At 41.3% G+C, this 17,673-nt stretch overlaps 1 protein-coding gene across 7 annotated transcripts in view; it reads right to left on the bottom strand.

The window, feature by feature from the left end:
* The window catches only part of PTPRG (protein tyrosine phosphatase receptor type G), a 610,647-nt gene that overhangs the window by 110,093 nt on the left and 482,881 nt on the right, over positions 1 to 17,673 (bottom strand). For 4 of the 7 annotated variants that reach the window (XM_037903817.2, XM_037903819.2, XM_043550713.1 and 1 more), the window contains exons 9-12: positions 9,559 to 9,743; positions 7,301 to 7,409; positions 4,061 to 4,110; positions 533 to 1,460 (exon numbers count right to left, since the gene is read on the bottom strand). In XM_037903817.2, the coding sequence (XP_037759745.1) occupies positions 533 to 1,460; positions 4,061 to 4,110; positions 7,301 to 7,409; positions 9,559 to 9,743 (1,272 nt within the window). The remainder of the gene's footprint in view (positions 1 to 532; positions 1,461 to 4,060; positions 4,111 to 7,300; positions 7,410 to 9,558; positions 9,744 to 17,673) is intronic. The other 3 variants (XM_037903818.2, XM_037903820.2, XM_043550714.1) reach the window with 1 other exon arrangement.

Below are 17,673 nucleotides of genomic sequence, written 5' to 3'. Positions count from 1 at the left end.
TCTGTGGATCAGGCTGGAGGATTGAGGCCTGTGAGTGCGTGGTGAGAAAGAAGCCAGCCAGATATGCTTGACCTAAGCAGTGAAAACCTTATGCATAAATAACTTCATACATATGTCACAAACTGCTTATGAAAAACAAATATGCATAAGACAGCGGCCATTGTTCAAAGATAATTTCACAGTTATAGGTAGCTATATTAATTTCTAACAACAAAACTCCTAAAGCAGACAACCATATTGGAGGCTAATTTCTTGCCAAACTTCATTTTCCAGCTAGAAGCACACGTTTTTAATTGGATGCTGGGTCATTTCCTAACACAATAACCTCCCTCCCCTGGGTATCCCCCCCGCCCCCCCAGAATTCTAACATCATTTGTGGGCTGAGTCCTGCACTGACTTACCCTATTGCTGCTAATGGGATCATGTGGGGTGTCAGTCAGTGAGGAATCTAGTCCCTATAACTTTTTCAACGGGATTCTGAAATAAGGCAGTAAACACAGCTCCCACTCATCCCTCCCCCAGGATCACTCACCTGGGTTAATGGTGATAAATCTGTTATCAGATGGATTTTCCTCTGGAAACCTGCGGTCGTTGGGAAAAGCTTTTCTTGATGTTGTCTCTGGTCCCTTTGGGATTTGCCCTACATAATGTTCATTTGTGAATGCTGGTGGCACTTGGGTGGAGGGCAGAGGTTGGGGCTGAGTGTCTGTTTCAGTAACCCTCTCTTCTTCAGGACTCTTATCTGTTGGGAAAATGTTTTGCTCTTGACCAGGTATGGTTTTATTTCCTTCCTCCTCTACAGTTCTATTAGGGGAAATGGTCGTTAGTGTGGTCTCAGTGTTATTTTGTACCTCGGCAGCCTCTGTCACTGCACTCTTCTCTTTCTTTTCCGAATCCTTTTCACCCTCTTCATCATGTTCCCTTTCGCCATCCTCACTTTCATTCTTCTCATCCTTTTCTCCTTCCTCTGCTCCTTCATTGTCTTTTGTCAGAGCAGAATCACTGTCTGGTCCTGGAGAAGATAAAGCCTCAGGAGTTGTAAGCACTGGCCTAACTGACTGTTTGCTGGTAGAAGCAGCACTAGGAAGGCGGGTTGGCCACACAGTGCTAGGAAAGGAGGAAATACCGCCACTACTAAACCCAAGGCCGGCAAGCAACGTGCTGGTCACCACGGAGGCCACGGTTGCTTGGCTTCCACTGGATGAAGGTCCCATTCCAGTTGCCATTGAAACAAAGGAGAAAGGAAGACCAGAAGTAGTCCAGGTAGAAGATCCAGAACTGATGGGAGCCATGTCAGCTGAAGAAGCAGGAGAAGCTGTAGGCTTGAAGACACCACCAGAGGGGACAAGGGAAGAAAACACACCAGAGAGAGTGTCAGTAGGAGTACCCGATATGCTACCTCGGCTCTTTTTTCCTTTTGTTTTCTTTTTCTTTCCAAACACTCCATTCTGCCCATTATTCTGTTCAAATGAGACAAGTATATTTATACAATAATCTGGAGTCAAATCTACCCAGAAACAGCACAAGCACAAGCATTTAAAAAGTCACAAGGCAAACGACACAGATTATGTCAACCAGGCCTTCTGGTGCGATCACAGACCACATACACGTACTCGAGTTAGCTTTGATGTACCCACACTATACAACCCCACGTGGGACCCTGGGTAGGTACCTGAGCAGCCATGCCATGGCTTCACTGCTGCTGTTACTGGAGCTCGCTTTGATCTAGCTGGATCAAAGCGATCTCGAGTTATGTCTACACCAGCTGCAGTGACATCTCTGACTGCAGTGTAGACATTCCCAAGAGAGGCAAACGTTCTTGCATTTGCCGTTTCCAAACAACAATTACAGCAATATCTCATTACTCTTATCTTCATTTTATACTCGACCTCTCCCCTTCCATAGCGACTTTTGAAGAACATTTCCTTTCGGGAGGTGGGGAGGGAGTATATTTTTAAAAAGTTTAATGACTTTCACTATGCCAATTCTCGAAACCGTAGACTAAAAAACTTTTAAAATGTGAAATCACGTACATTTTACCTTAAAATAAAAGCGGTGTTGCAGCAGCTATTCAAATGTCCCTAATTTTGTTATAACGGGCCTGGTTCCTGCAATCAGATCCAAACATGTGGCATCCTTTGCTCTCACAAAGAGCCCTTGGGTCCTTCCATACAGATCTGATTGCAGGATCGGGGGACTCAGTTGCTATTCTTTCCTAATCTTGTTAGTTACCCTGCACAGGTTGGCGTTATTCTGCTAAGGTTTGGCACTATGGCACAGCTTGGCATCATCATTCTTCAAAAGATCTCAACTGAGACCCTGGCTGTGCACCAACACAGGGCAATACAAGGGCATACAGGGCCTCCTTATTGCCCTGAGCTGGCTACCACCATCACCAGCCCTTAGTCCTCACCACAGGTTTCTTCTACCCATCCTGCCCAACTCACTCTGCCCTCACAACTCACTGGCCAGCAGAGCCGAGGGTGGGGGTGGGAAGAGGGGGAGAGAGCAGCAAGCTGTACCAGAAAAAGGGCTGGCACAGTTTATTTCCCCAATGCCGCTAGAGGGAAGCAGGGGCTGAATTGTGACCCAGAGTTGCAGCCCGAGTAGCTGCAAGGTGATCAGCAACCCTAAAATGATCAACTTTGTACACATATGATCTATCCAGAATAAAACCTGGCTAAACGTTTGAAAACCATTAGATGAATTTCGCTTTTACGGTGGCTGCCTGTAGTGGTGATCACCCTAAAGACACTGAAGTTCGCTGATTTGTCCAAAGACACAGAACAATTCTGTGGAAGAGCCGGGATTAGAGTTTAGTTCTGTGCTCAGGCCACTGGACCAGGCTGCACTTACACTTCATGTTACCCGTTCAATCAACAAAAATAAAGTGGAGGTTATGCTGCAAATGCATTTATGAGGGACAGCAAACATGGGTAACATGGGCACTGAGCTGAACCTTCACCCAACCCATAGAATGTCCATGACCCCAAATATTTTTAGAGTTTTAAAAGCTTAGTATATTTAGACATAATACTTCTGCATCCCTGTGCTATTCCTGGTTTCAGCCAGGCCAGGAAGTTGAAATGCTGCAGCAAAACAAGAAAGACTGCTCTCATGTTCTTTCTGACCCAGCTGCAATCACAAAGAAGTGGAGATCTCAAGGGAGAGTCTGTTCTTCTGAGATCTTGAGCTCAAACTTTAAATAAGCATCTGAACTTCTGGATACTTATCAATCTGAACCTCTATAGCTTTGAGAAATGTGCTTTTCTCTGGCATTCTCCGTTAGTCTCAGAGTTGGGCTGAAGAAGTAAAAGTTGGCAGCAGATTTTGTATATCTAGTACATCTCTACATTATCCCTGAAATATGTTAATCATTCTTGTTCAAGGTCTGTGTTACTGGGGTATTACCATTCAGAATGGGACTGAGTGAAACCAGAAACAAAGTACTTAGCCTAACTTCTCTAATTTGAATTCAGTCCATAAATTTGATTGACATTACAGCACTGTACATAACTATGTTCTTTCAGAACTAAAACAGCATTTTTAAGTAGTGTAAAATATATTCGTTTATTGCACTTTCTGGGTTTTGGAATATGAAATTAGAAGAGCTGTTGAAAGTTCACCTTAGTTAATACTTACAGCCTCAAGTAACATGAAATAAAGAATTACAATAAATAATTTTCTAAGGCCTAATTTACACAAAAGTAGATATTTCCACAGCATTGGAAGACTGCAGATGCCACATGCCAAACCACTGCCTGGTTCCTATTGCATGAACCTCTGTTCATTTAGTTATTAAAAGAAATTAAGCATATTCTCAGTCATCATTAGGATTACATATTTTCTCTCCAAAGAAAGCTTACAGAATCATGAAGCTATAAAGCTATTCCATGTGCGGAGACAGGCAATTAAAACTTTTGCTCAGGATTTAAATAAAGTAACACCCTCCCAAATCACTACAGTAGATCTACAACATTATGCTGCCACCTGGTGGGTATTATGGCACAATTTACAACTGCTTTTACATTTGCTGCACTGATTTATGTCTACTACTTACCACTCCTGTTTTAACAATTCTGGTCCCCTCGAATATTCGAGTAGTGTTAGCTGGGAAACAAAGAAGGATAATATTTATGTGGGATATGAAGCTGAAAAAATGCAGTTATTCTTGCTAAACAATTTCTCTGAAATTAAAGGCGTCTAAAAATGTCAAAACCTTGAGAGCCATTGCTACTGATTCTTCAACAAAAAAATTTCAACAAAAAAACAACACAGACTCCAACAAGAGACTGCTGAATTGGAATTAATTTGCAAACTGGACACCATTAATTTAGGCTTGAATAAAGACTGGGAGTGGATGTGTCATTACACAAAGTAAAACTATTTCCCCATTTTTATTTCCCCCCCTACTGTTCCTCACACGGTCTTGTCAACTGCTGGAAATGGCCCACGATGATTATCACTACAAAAGGTTTTTCCCCTGCTCTCCTGCTGGTAATAGCTCACCTTACCTGATCTCTATCATTACAATGTATGGTAACACCCATTGTTTCATGTTCTGTGTATATAAAATCTCCCCACTGTATTTTCCACTGCATGCATCCGATGAAGTGAGCTGTAGCTCACGAAAACTTATGCTCCAATAAATCTGTTAGTCTCTAGTTAGCCACAAGTCCTCCTGTTCTTATTGCTGCTGAGTGTGCCTAGGGATTGCTATAGAGGAAACAGCAGCTGGTGTGTAAGATGGTAACCACAGACGAGTAAAAAAAATGTCTGAAGTGGCCTGATATGTACAACCAAATCCAAATTCTGGTCCCAACTACTCCAGCGTAAATTGAGAGTCAGGCCAACATTTTCAGGCTAAGGTGCCTGAAGTTATTCATCTAAATCCATATTAGCGCCTAAATATGGATTTACAAGCCTCATGTTAGCTACTCGGCTTTGAAAATGTTGGCCTTTGCCTACTGAGCCATAAAATATATGTTCTTACTCAACCACAAGTTAGGTGAAAATCTATGGCCCAGTTATGCAGCAGGTCAGACTAAATGATCATAATGTCTACTGACCTTAAAACATATTACATCGTTGTTCATCTCAATTTAGGCTGATATAAATGAAATCAGATTCCAGTCCCTGGTATTCAGAATTAATATTAGAGTGGCTAAATTTAAGGAATTGAGTTTGTCGTAAGCAATTATACATCCCTCAGTGACAGTGGGGGAGAAATGTATTCCAGGTTCATTTGTCATGGAACATGCTGTGTATTGTTTGTAATTAGGTACATGTTTATGGTTTGTTTAGAGTGTGTATGTGAGTGAGCAATGTTTCAAAATAAAACTTTAATAAAATACTTTAAAACACTGCCAGCCATCAAGAAACAGGGTTTTTCTTATTTTCTTATTTATTTATAATGACTAGTTTATAGAGGGTGAAGGAAATATAAATTGTACATCATCTGCTAGACAAATTAAATCACATATTAACCATCCCAATGTACTGTCCGGTCCCCCCCACCTCCCCACACACATCCCACCAATCTGAGTGTATCAGTTTAAACTTCTAGATGAATGCAGGCTAGCATTAGCATAAACAACCAAACAATGCCAACAAGCAAGATACAGTGTGATAAAACCTTCTGAGGAGTTATTTTAAAATTTAGATTCTGGAGCCAGTGTAAAATTGAAAGAACTTGCCCTACTTTTTTGGAGGGGGGAGGGGGAATGGCTAAGGAGGGAAACACATCACCACCTGCCATTGCCATACTGGTGTGTGTATAGCCTCCATTATAGATCTCTTCATGTAATTGGGAAGCTGTCCAAAAGGCTCTTTTGCCTATAATCAAATGAGTATCATGGTCAAGTTTCCGCGGCTCAGTCTCTTTCACCCTTAGCTTAAAGAGCTGAGATGAAAGGTCCCCAGTACACAAACTTCTGATCCTGTTGGGCACTTAAAACAAAGACCAAAACTCTCCCCTCAGATCCACAGAGAAGATCCAGGTGCTCAGATACCACAGTAAAGTGTATAGTATACATTCATTAGATACTAGATATGATAAAACCTCCCCGTCCACACTCGGGCTAGATGTGGCACTTGCAGTGACAACATAATACTGGAGGTAGGATGACTAGATGTCCCGATTTTATAGGGACAGTCCTGATATTCGGGGCTCCGTTTTATATAGGCACCTCTTATCCCCCACCCCCATCTCCATATTTCACACTTGCCATCTGGTCACCCTAACCAGAGACAAAATCGGCACCTTGTGGATCTGAGAAGTGAATCGTGACCATTGCCTGACTTTTCATAGACAGTTTCAGCTGTTAAGGATTATCAGATTATCAGAGGTTAGAAACCCCCATATTTCTCCAAAGGTCACCCTTAAAAATGTCTCTGTCAATTTAATGGATAACTTCTGACTCAAGTGATTTAACTCTTTGCTTTTTCTTATGACTTGGATTTATAATTTTTAAAAATTAAGTTGTATTCCTGGTCTCAGACTTACCACACTACTCACAGTAATTGAAGCAGAAATGTATGAGAGCTGAGAGTTTGACAAACAATTTTTGTCACCAATTTAAACTATCTTGCTTTTGTTGATCAATGAGTCTGTGTTCAGGAATAAGAATCTGTGCACATTGTTGTCTTGTAAGGTTGGGCCTTCCTTCATCCCATACAGACACTAACCAGACCTAATCCTTGCTACATGTGGATTACAGCTACAGTAATTCTTATGATTCACAGCAGTGAGCTATGCTACCTTTGATTTATTTTTTTAATTAGGTAGCTAGGGGCTGATTTTAAATAAGGTTACATATATTTATATTCAGTCAGATTTCTAAAAGGCACTGACAAGCATGCTCTAAACTCAGATACAAAATTTAAACATAATTAAACAAAACAAAACAAACAAATTGGTACAATACCAACAAAGGATTCTCACAGCCATCAAAGCCAAGACCACACTCATCACAAATCTCCTCCTTCTGGAAAACCTGGGCTAATAAAAGGGACTTGCTATACGCTCCGGAGATCATCAAATCCAGGTTCTAAAGGATCACTCAGCGGGAGATGGAAAGTAATTATAGGAGCTGACAACCTATCACTGAGAAGAGTCTGCCAATGAGCCCTTCTCTTTTGAATGAATGTTCTGCTAACCTCAGCTGATCAGAGTTGGAAATTAGCACTGTTTATAACACCCAGACCCCTTGTAATATTATTCCATGTACGCATTTTGGTCAGCAAAAGAATGTTAAGCAGGCGGAAAAAAATCATAATTTTAAACAGATGTTTTTTTTACCTTGAAAGAGCATTGTCTGGCTAAAGTCACTACGCATGTCATTTCGGCAAACTGCTTGAACTCTGAACAGATAAAGGATGTCAGGTGAGACATGGCTAATGATGGCTTTCTGTTTAAAAGAAATAGATATTATTCAGATTTTCCCCCCAAAGGGCTCTCCATGATCAATTTGTACAATACAGAGTACTGTGCTAACACAGAACATGTAGGACAAGACTATTTCTAAAGGGCAACATTAACCCCTGTGCAGAGGTCCAGCTGCTGGCCCGTGCATTATGTAAGCTGCTGGACCTTAGCGCGACTTAAATGGTGCACAGGGCTTGCGCTAGCTCTCTGCACAGGGGAGAATTTCACCCATGATGCATTAGCTACCACACTAACACACATGTTTGCGACTCCTCACTGCTCAAAAAACTGCAAGCAGGTTACTTGATCTTTTAAAAATTAAAATAAAAACATGTGGTGGGGGAGAAAAGGGTGTTTCCCATCAACCGGGATATGAACATACAGCTACCGACCACCACAGTATCTAGGCCAGGAGCTTTAATCTGCAGTGAACAGCAGGGATGATTGGGGCAATTTGCTGCATATGGTGCCCCCACATTGAATGGCTGCCCTGGGCTGGGAATCACCTTCCAGTCCACCATCACCATTACAATGTGAGTATTTGAATATGCACATGGATGCTCCGGAGATGCTGCCTGGCTACCCAGCCATTCAGTCACTCTCTGTGTGCTCCTTGATCCCCTTTTTGCCAGCAATTGCTCCTTTCTGGGCCTTGCAGCAGAGGAAGTTAATAGCACTGAGTATCAGTGTAGGTCATTTGCAAGGCCAGTGCACTATCTTCTAGTCTAGTTTCAAATGTCTCAAGCAATTGGACTTCCCAATTTCCTCTGCCACAGTACAAGTACTTTGACAGTAAATTATATTTCACTGTCAAAGGATGTTTTTCTGCCATGCCTCTCTCTTGGCCCTAATCTAAACTTTGGCTGAATCCTTTACCTCCTCCTTTACCCCTTTTCCAGAGCTAGGTTTACTGCCATTCACTTGAAGCTATCACTTCATTGAATTCCCTGCATATTTCGTTATTTTTATATAAAAAAGACACTGTATTTGTGCCCAAATTGTCCCTGCTGTTTAATGTACTCCATTCTCATTACTGATGAAAAAAAATCTCCCTTAAGCATGTGACGTTATGACAAGAGAGAGGTTACAATACATCACAACCTTCATAACCTTGAGTGTCTTTCAATAGATTCCTCTCTGATTTCATGAAGTACATCAATCCCTAATGTGACCTAGATAACAATGTCTAGTGGGGAAATTGAAAATATAAATGGAAATGAAGTAAAAAAATCTTCATCTGAAAGAATAAGAGAAGTATTATTCTATAACTGATTGAATGGGCCCAGAGGACTGTGTATTTGAAAAAAAATAACAGTCATTAGAAATTTCTCTCAGTGCTCCTGCATTTTCCTCTCAGTGCTCCTGCATATACAATTACTGATTTCCTTATTCCAGAGATTTCCTTTGATTAACAATAAACGGAGGCCTTTCAAACCTGAATATATAACTTTGATTTTATATGCAAAGAATGCTAAAGACTAGTACAGTATTTGCTTCCACTTGGACAAGAATGACAAACAGATCCAATCCTAAATGGAGCTGGTGGATTGGTATTTTCCACATTCACCTGAACTGTTCTGCCCTTCCCTCTATTATCTCACCAGCAGAGAAATCTATGTGGAAAAGGCACACTTCCTTTTTTCCACTGCAGCCTGGGCCACTGCATCCCCAGCTCCCAGGCCGGGATCTTGCAAACCCTACCAGGGACAGTCCCAATAGTCTTCAATGGGCTATGCACAGTGGGAAGCACTAGTCCAGTAACAGATTTTGCATGATCAGTCCTTACTGTGAAAACAGTGAGTTGCACATAAGCCAAAAAGGTTTTCAGAGTGAGTGGAGCTGGTTCCCAAGCCAGCTAGTTTTCAACAGTTGTATATAAAAAAATACCTGCCTACCCATTTCCCTTTGTGCCCACCATGTGAACGATAAATTAACCCTCTGGTATACTGGGTGATGTGCTACGTAGAATTCAGCTAGCAAGGAATATGTGAAAAGCAATCCACTGCGATTTAAAAAACTAACCCTTCATTTCAATATAACAAATGCTTTTGTACCCCACCTTCTCCTATTGAGGAAAGTACAGTGTAAGGCTAGCTTAAGACTAAGGTCAATTGCTGATGCTGTAGTTTTACCAGGTCCTTGTCACTGTCCTTGGTGAAAGTCTTCTCTTTTTCATCTTCATTTTTAGCCCAGCTGTAGGAGATCATGTAGTTCATAATGGGAGGGTGGTAGATGATCTCTGGTTGGTTCCAAGTTACTAGCAAAGCCGTTCTGTTCACAGGCTGGACTTTCATGTTGACCGGGGGAGTACTGCAAACTAAACAAAAGGGATCAGATATGAAGCTCTCCTGAAGAACAGAGAGAAACTGAATAGGAGAATAATTGCATTTAACATTAAAAAGCCAGATTTTTGACACACTTACCCAAGCTCTATAATATCTTACTCTATGTTACACTGAAACCAATGGGATTTTAAACACTCGCAGTTGCTTTCCTGTGCCAAGTGCAGGAAAAGGATAACAGACAATAGGGCCCATTACGTCTGTGGCTTTGGGCAAGTTGCTTAGGCCCAATTATTTATTTTACAAATGAGCACAAAATCTTCACTCCCCGGATGGGCCTACATATCCCGCCCTCTGCACGTTGAGAGTTCTGCACACCCACAAGTGCTCAGTGCACTTTTAAACCGTTGGGTCTTAATTTCCCTGTGCAACTTTCCTGTATTATAATTGCCTGATGCCTAAAATGGGAGCAATAATTCTTCCCTGCCTCACACGGTGCTGGGAGAATTAGCTAACGTTTGCTAAACACTTTGAAGATCCAATGCCCTATATCAGATCTAAGAGTTATTACTGGGACACTATATGGTTTCTTTTTTATGCCCACTAGTGCATAATAAACGAAGGGTATTTTATACTCTTCTTCACCTGCTTTGCAGGGAAACATAGACATTGCTTGTCATTCAAATGTCTCAAAAGGAAGAAAGGGCATGTCAGTAACCAGGCACATAGCTCTTTGGCTGATGCTTCCTAGCTGGTTTCTGGGAGGAACACTGTGTGGAACTGACGGGTTTCAGAGTAGCAGCCGTGTTAGTCTGTATTCGCAAAAAGAAAAGGAGTACTTCTGGCACCTTAGAGACTAACAAATTTATTTGAGCATGCTCGGGGGTTGCAGAGCATGCTCAGATAAATTTGTTAGTCTCTAAGGTGCCACAAGTCCTCCTTTTCTTTGTGTGGAACTGTTGACTGACTCCTGCTGCCTCGCTCTGGACGCTGTGGCTTTCTAATCCCACCTCAGATATAAAGAAGGTGGAAGTTGCTCTCTGGCCAGAGTGTGCTAGGATTTGAGGGGGGAATGTCCAGGAGGGAAACCCTAGGAATAGCCTAGCTTGAGCTGAACTGCTCGTTATTTCAGCTGCCTACAAAAGAGGAGGACGGGGTATGGGCACTGACCCAGGGTATGCTCTATGCTGGTATGCACTCAAGAGCTCAGCCCATTCAGGATGACTCAAAAAAATATTGGTCTAATAACTGAAATGTAAAGGCGTACGAATGGAGAACACTAGATGGCACTAATATGCTGTCTATAAAGTACATACTGGTCTCCCGCTATAAGGGCTATATATTTTCCCAAGCTTTTAAAAGAGTCGTGATTAAAATATATAATTCAGGACAAATTCTCACACCCTCTTTCCAAATATAACCCTTGAGCCACAAAGAATTGCATGCTACAGTACCTCAAGACACTCAGCAGGGACTAAGGATCTGGCCTTTGCTGACAGGAAAGGCTCAGGGTGTCACCCAGACCACTAAGTCTGTGCACTGTTTCCAATATTATCCTTCCCACTTCCACTTTCCACGACAAGTGAAAACACACCCATCTTAACTTGGCTCCCTGAGCGTACACATACAAACATTTGACTCCTGAAGAGTCGCAGCTGCACTGGGGAGAAAATGAAGTCTATTTCCAGCTCTGGGTTTCCTGTCTGGCCATGTCACGTGCTGCTGCGTCACCAAACACCCGTGCTTTCTCCATAAAAACATGCTGCAAATGGCTAAACACGTGCATCTCCAGTATTTCCAGTGTGATGGACCTGTTAAATGTATCCTGTGCATTTGTCACTCTCGCTTTACAACAAACGGGTGCAAAATGAGAGAACAGAATCTTCTTGTCTTTGCGAGATACGCTTGTGAAGCAATTGATGTGTAGCAGTAGACTTTCCCCCTGCAAAAGAAACTGGCAAGTCAAACTCGTGGCCGTTTCAAGTGTAATTTACCTATTTGCAAATGTCCTGATTACTCTGAACGGAGGTGGCCAAAACTGCAGCGTTCCACAGGCAATGACACTTCCAGAAACCCCAGTTAGGACACCATTAAGTCACTGTTCCCAAGAAACAGCTCCTCTCTCTCACCCTTGGCCTCTGTCGCTCTCCTCTGAGCCTACTGCCTGTTCCTCTCTCCTACTTGTGCTCTGTTCTTTCAACACTTAGCCCTGCAGCGTGAGCCAGTGGCTGCATGGGGCTCATGTGCCGTCTACCTAGTGTGGGCTAGTTTAGGTGGGGGCGGAGGCATTAACTTTCCCTTTCTGCAACACAAGCACCGCCGGTAGGTTTGACTCTATCCAGTGTCCAATGGAGCCGTCTAGTTCTCTCCAGAGAAAAAGAGAGCACTTAACCCATACAGTCCCCTTGACGATACTTGCTTTATCGTTCCATTCCATTCAAAGTCTTTCGGAACGGGGTGCATGCTTAGATCTTGGGAGCTTGTGTCAATCAGCAGCAAACACACTGTCCAGTTAAGTAGTGGCTAGTCTCAAAAGAAGCCCATCCAGGCCTCCTCGGAGTTTGTTTTACTGCAGCAAGGATTGATTTAAAAAGCAATTCTCCAGTAACCGTCACAGGAGACATAAAATAAAGGGACAACAGGCTGAATAGGCCCCAAATACTTGTAATGTCCCTCTAGCTTTTGTTGACTCGTCATTTAGAGACTTGTGCCTAAGAGCCTGACAGTGATCCTGCAGCCACTCTGTGTACGGAGCTGCCATTGTTTCCAACGTTGTGAACCTGAACCCTGATCCAGTTAAGCATAGTGCATGGCTGTAATCGCTCTAATGCCATTGCTGATTTCACTAACACATGTGATAAAAGACTCCGCTGGATCGGGCCATGGAATGGTTGGAAGATCAGGGCCCAGGCCCGCTATAAGGATACTGATTTCATAATGCTGCTATTTCACAGTAAAGAATATTCACAAAGTTTATGATTTAATAGGACTTTGTTCCGATTATTCCGGGGCACAAGGGAAGAATGTGTTATGATTATGTACTAACTAGCATTTTCTATTCAGCTTCTATTTTGAGGGTTTCTGGATTGATGAATGGGCAAAACAGGATTTTTTCCCCTTCTTGTTTATAAAATGAAACATATGGTTTATTAATTTAACCAAACCTGTTCAGGAAACAATGGAATCAAAAACATTTCATCTGATAATTCAATCTGATGATTTAATTAGAACAGAACATAATAATGTAGCAAGTGTCTGAAAGGAGAGAAAAAGTACATGATTTGACTGTTTATAAAACTATCCGCATTTTCTAGAGAGCCAATTTTCCTTTCCATATTGTGCGTGTCTTGCATTTTAGGAAGGAGAAGATTCACAGATTCTGGGTTTTTTTAAACCATATTTTAGGATGCTAAAAAGCCCTTACTGATTTTGCAAAGTGTAAAGCTGAAGGACAAATACAAATACAGAGAGGAGATGGGGAAAAATGTTTGTATGTTACTCTGGATTGAAACAGAATACAAGGAAAAGAAACAAGATTTTTTCAGGATAAATGAGCAAACAAGCCAGTGAATTGATGATTTGTTTAAAAAAAGCCATTTGACATTGAAATAACAGATCTCAGCTGTTTTAAGAGAAAATATTACCATGTCTTTCCTTCAAATTCAGCCATAATTATGATTTATATTACCATAGCACCCAAGAGCCACAGTCATGGCATCCGATGAAGTGAGCTGTAGCTCACGAAAGCTCATGGTCAAATAAATTGGTTAGCCTCTAAGGTGCCACAAGTACTCTTTTTCTTTTTGCGAATACAGACTAACACGGCTGTTACTCTGAAACCAGTCATGGACTGGGATCCCGTTGTGCCAGGCGCTGTACTGACACAGAAGAAAAGATGTGTCCCATCCCATAGATCTTACAATCCAAGTATAAGACAAGAGACAGACAGACAGACGGGGAAGGCAAAGTAACAATGAGACAATATTGGTCAGCATGATAGGCAGTGATAAAGAGAGTATTAGGTCTTGGAGTTGTTACAACACAAAACCACCACAGCCAGTCCTCATTTCAGGACAAATGTATCTTATGTGGCTCCCAGCACAGTAGTACCTGAGCACCTGACAGTCTATAATGCAACACCCCTCACAATACCCCATGAAGCAGGCTGTGTTATTATCCACAGTTTACAGAAGGGGAACGGAGGCGCAGAGAGGCTAAGTGATGTGCCCGAGGTTACATGGGAAGTCTGTGGTGAAGCCGGGAATCAAAGTCATGTCTTCCAAGTTCTCAGCTGTTACCCTAACTGGACCATCTCTTCCTCTCTGGGCCGGTGCAACAAGAACAAACAGAAACAGTGTCTGCCTTTTGTGTCCTCTGCAAAAGGTCAGTAGGAGGAGGATGACGGGGGGTCGCTCCAAAGGAAGGAGCTCTGAATGCACTTGGGTGCTCTGAACTAAAACACTGTGCAACCTCAGCTGACGTCTAGAGCTAATGGCAGCATTTATGGTGGTTTCCTGGGGACTAGACACAGCCTCTACACTGCAGATCATGGCCCCCCTGAGAAAAATGAGGTTTACGGCTGGTCTCCTTCCCCTAGCTTTCACTGAACTATGGAGAGATCCTGCTTTCCCCTTTCACTCTCAGGGGGAGTTCTGCAAATGTCCTCTGTCCACCCTTGCACACCACCACCGCAAAGCACAACACAGTCATATGCTTAATCTACAGCACCAGCCAGGTCAGCCACACAACAGAGAATTATTTCCTTCATATTAAAAGCATTCAAATGGTCTGGAACAAATACAATTAATGTAACATCTCCACACTCATCTCTCCCTTCATTTGATTTCTGCATTGTATTTGGCTATGCAACCTCTCTGGGACTTTCCTAACTCAATCCCCATAGAGCCTAATCCAGAGGTCATGGCAGCCCTCCTCTGTAACTCTGAAGATGCACCTGGTTTAGCAGGAATAAGGCACTGATGTAAGACATACCTATGACTAACTATTTATATAATAGACTTGATCACGCAATGTGCTAGAAAGGTTTTAGCAGCCGAAGTTTGGAATAGGCACCTTATTCACAGGTAGCGACATATGAAGTTCTACCCTGATAAAATTTCTATGCCACACTGCACCAGCCTGCATTTTGCTTACGCTAGCCGTGTTACTGAAAAACTATTTAAGGAATGTTTTAAAACTTGCATTGAGTTTATTTCTTGTATCGCTTCCTCTTGTAAAGCCAGATGCCTTATACTTTGTCTTGGTGGAATTTGATTTTTATAATTTTGTCAGATAATATAAAAGTTTATTTTTAAGCATTTGTTTTTATTGATTTCAGTTTTCAGAGCCGCCCCCCCCCCCCCCCCAATTTTTATCAATTAAATTTTTCGCAGTTGGGGAAAGTTAGGGTGTGTGTGTCAGACAATGAGGAGGTCAGAGAATTTAATGACAGTAGATGCTGAGATTCAAAAAGTTAAACTTTATGACCATTAAAACACAAATTGTCAACACTGCGTGTCAAAATATAGAAAGCAAATAGTCTTAAACTCGAATAAGCTCTCAAGCAGTGTTTTTCTTACTTTGCCTGTCTGTAAATTTGGATCATCATCACTGGAATTTTTTTTCTCAGTTTTTGCATGTACAATGAAATTGACATTTCATAAAATGGTTATAGACCATAAGGGTTATAGACTTTTCATGATAAAAATTGAATCCTTCCAAGCCTACTTGTACTATGAATCCAACAGTACAGGGCTGAGAGAGATCCATCAAAACCTAGACATGTTCTAAGTTAGCTTTTCTATGCATAAAAATGTCACCACCATTATTTCTGGATGTACTGTGTCCTCTTTTGGGAAGCTGGGAATCTCCTCCTTCCCAAAGGCATAAATCGCTGTTTCTATTGCTGCAGAACTGGGACATATTGCATGTTAAAGTCATGACATTTTTGTGCACAGAAAAGCCAGGGCTGGTGAAGAACGCAATCTTGCCTGTGCAAGGAAGGAGAGTCCTTGGGCAAGGGGACTTCTGAAGGAAATTCACAAGTGGATGGAGGAAAGGAGACATTTCTGAATCAAAATGGAATACATTTATTTTTCACATGGCTCTGCCGTTTAGAACTTAAATATTACCTCATCCTAAGTGGCATATTATACACGTGATTATCAATAGATACATGACTACTTGTCTATTACCGAATCACTGATAACTCGGAAGAAAATCATCTTGAATGCTTATGGATCAATGTCCTAACAGATAAAGCACAAGATGGGGTATTAGTTGGTGTCTGCTACAGGCCACAAAATCATATTAGGGATCAGCATGACCAGCACATTATGCACCTGGCTACACTGTGTAGGAGAAATACAGTGTGATCACTGGGGACCTCAATTTGAGAGACGTATGCTGGAAGGCTCATGCTGCCAGTACTAAACATCATTGGAATTCCTAAACATCAGAGATGATAATTTCCTACCTTAAGAAGTGTGCATCTAACATGACAGAATTCTATATTAGGCCTCATCTTGACAGATAAAGAGGAACTGATCACAGAACTAAAAAATAATGGTAAGTTAGGTACAAGTATCATGTCTTGATCAAATTTAAATGTGCAAACAGAATTAAGTCCAGACCAGTTTTATATATATATAAATATATGCATATACACATATACATGTATAGATGCACACACACACACAGATGCTTTAAAAGAGCCAATTTCACAAAGCAGAAAACAACTATGAGCCAAATCATCTGGGAGGAAGAATTTAGTCAGAAAAATGCGAATGATAATCAGGAATTATTTTGGAATATTTTACTGGATGCCCCAAAACCACCATTGAGGAAGAAGGCCATACTACTTAAAAAACAACAACCTGGTTTAGTGGAGAAGTGAAGATAGTCGATACAAAATTAAAAAATAATATACAGCAAATGGAAGAAAAGGGAAGTTGATAGCAATGAATATAGGTCAGAAGCTAAGAACTGTAGAAAATTGATAATGGAAGCAAAGGGGCAAGGAGAAATCTATGGCTAGCAGAGTTAAGAACAATAAGAAGGAGTTTTTAAAAATATATTAGGAACAAAAAGAACCCAACAATGGTATTGGTCCATTACTAGGTGGAAATGGTAGAATTATCAATAATAAAGCAGAAAAGACAGAAGTGTTCAATAAATATTTCTGTTCTGTATTTGGGGGAAAACAGATGACATAGTTATAGCATACGATAACACTTTTTCCATCCCACTATTATTCCTGGAGGGTGATAAATAGCAGCTACTAAAGTTACACATGTTAAAATCAGCAGATTAAGATGACTTGCATTCAAAAGCTTTAAAAGAGTTGGCCAAGGAACTTGCTGGACCATTAATGCTGATGTTCAATAAGCCTTGGAACACTGGGGAAGTTCCTAAAGACTGGTAGAAAACTAATGTTGTGCCAATATTTAAAAAGGGTAAACAGGATGACCTGGGTAATTAGAAGCCTGTCAGTCTGACATCGATCCCAGGCAAGATAATGAAGTGGCTGAAATGGAACTTGATTAATAAAGAATTAAAGAGGGTAATATAATTAATGCCAGTCAGCATGGGTTTATGGAAAATAGATCCTGTCAAACTCACTTGATTTTTTTTATGCAATTACAAGTTTGCTTAATAAAGGTAATAGTGTTGATAAAATATACTTAGACATTTGACTTGGTACTGCATGACATTTTGATTAAAAATAAGAAAGATATAAAATTAACGTGGCACACAGTAAATGGACTAAAAGATGGCTAGGTATCAAAATGTAATTGTAAATGGGGAACCATCATCGAACAGGTGTGTTTCCAGGGGGGCCCCCGTGGGGATCATCTCTTGACCCTACACTATTTAACATTTTTATTAATGTCCTTGAAGAAAATACAAAATCGCTGATAAAGTTTGCAGAGGACACAAAAACTGGGGAAGTGGTAAATAATGAAG

Source organism: Chelonia mydas, chromosome 7 (assembly GCF_015237465.2).
Source record: "Chelonia mydas isolate rCheMyd1 chromosome 7, rCheMyd1.pri.v2, whole genome shotgun sequence".
NCBI lineage: Eukaryota > Metazoa > Chordata > Testudines > Cheloniidae > Chelonia > Chelonia mydas.
The sequence above is the reverse complement of the archived record's forward strand: the minus strand, read 5'-3'. Positions and strand labels throughout refer to the sequence as shown.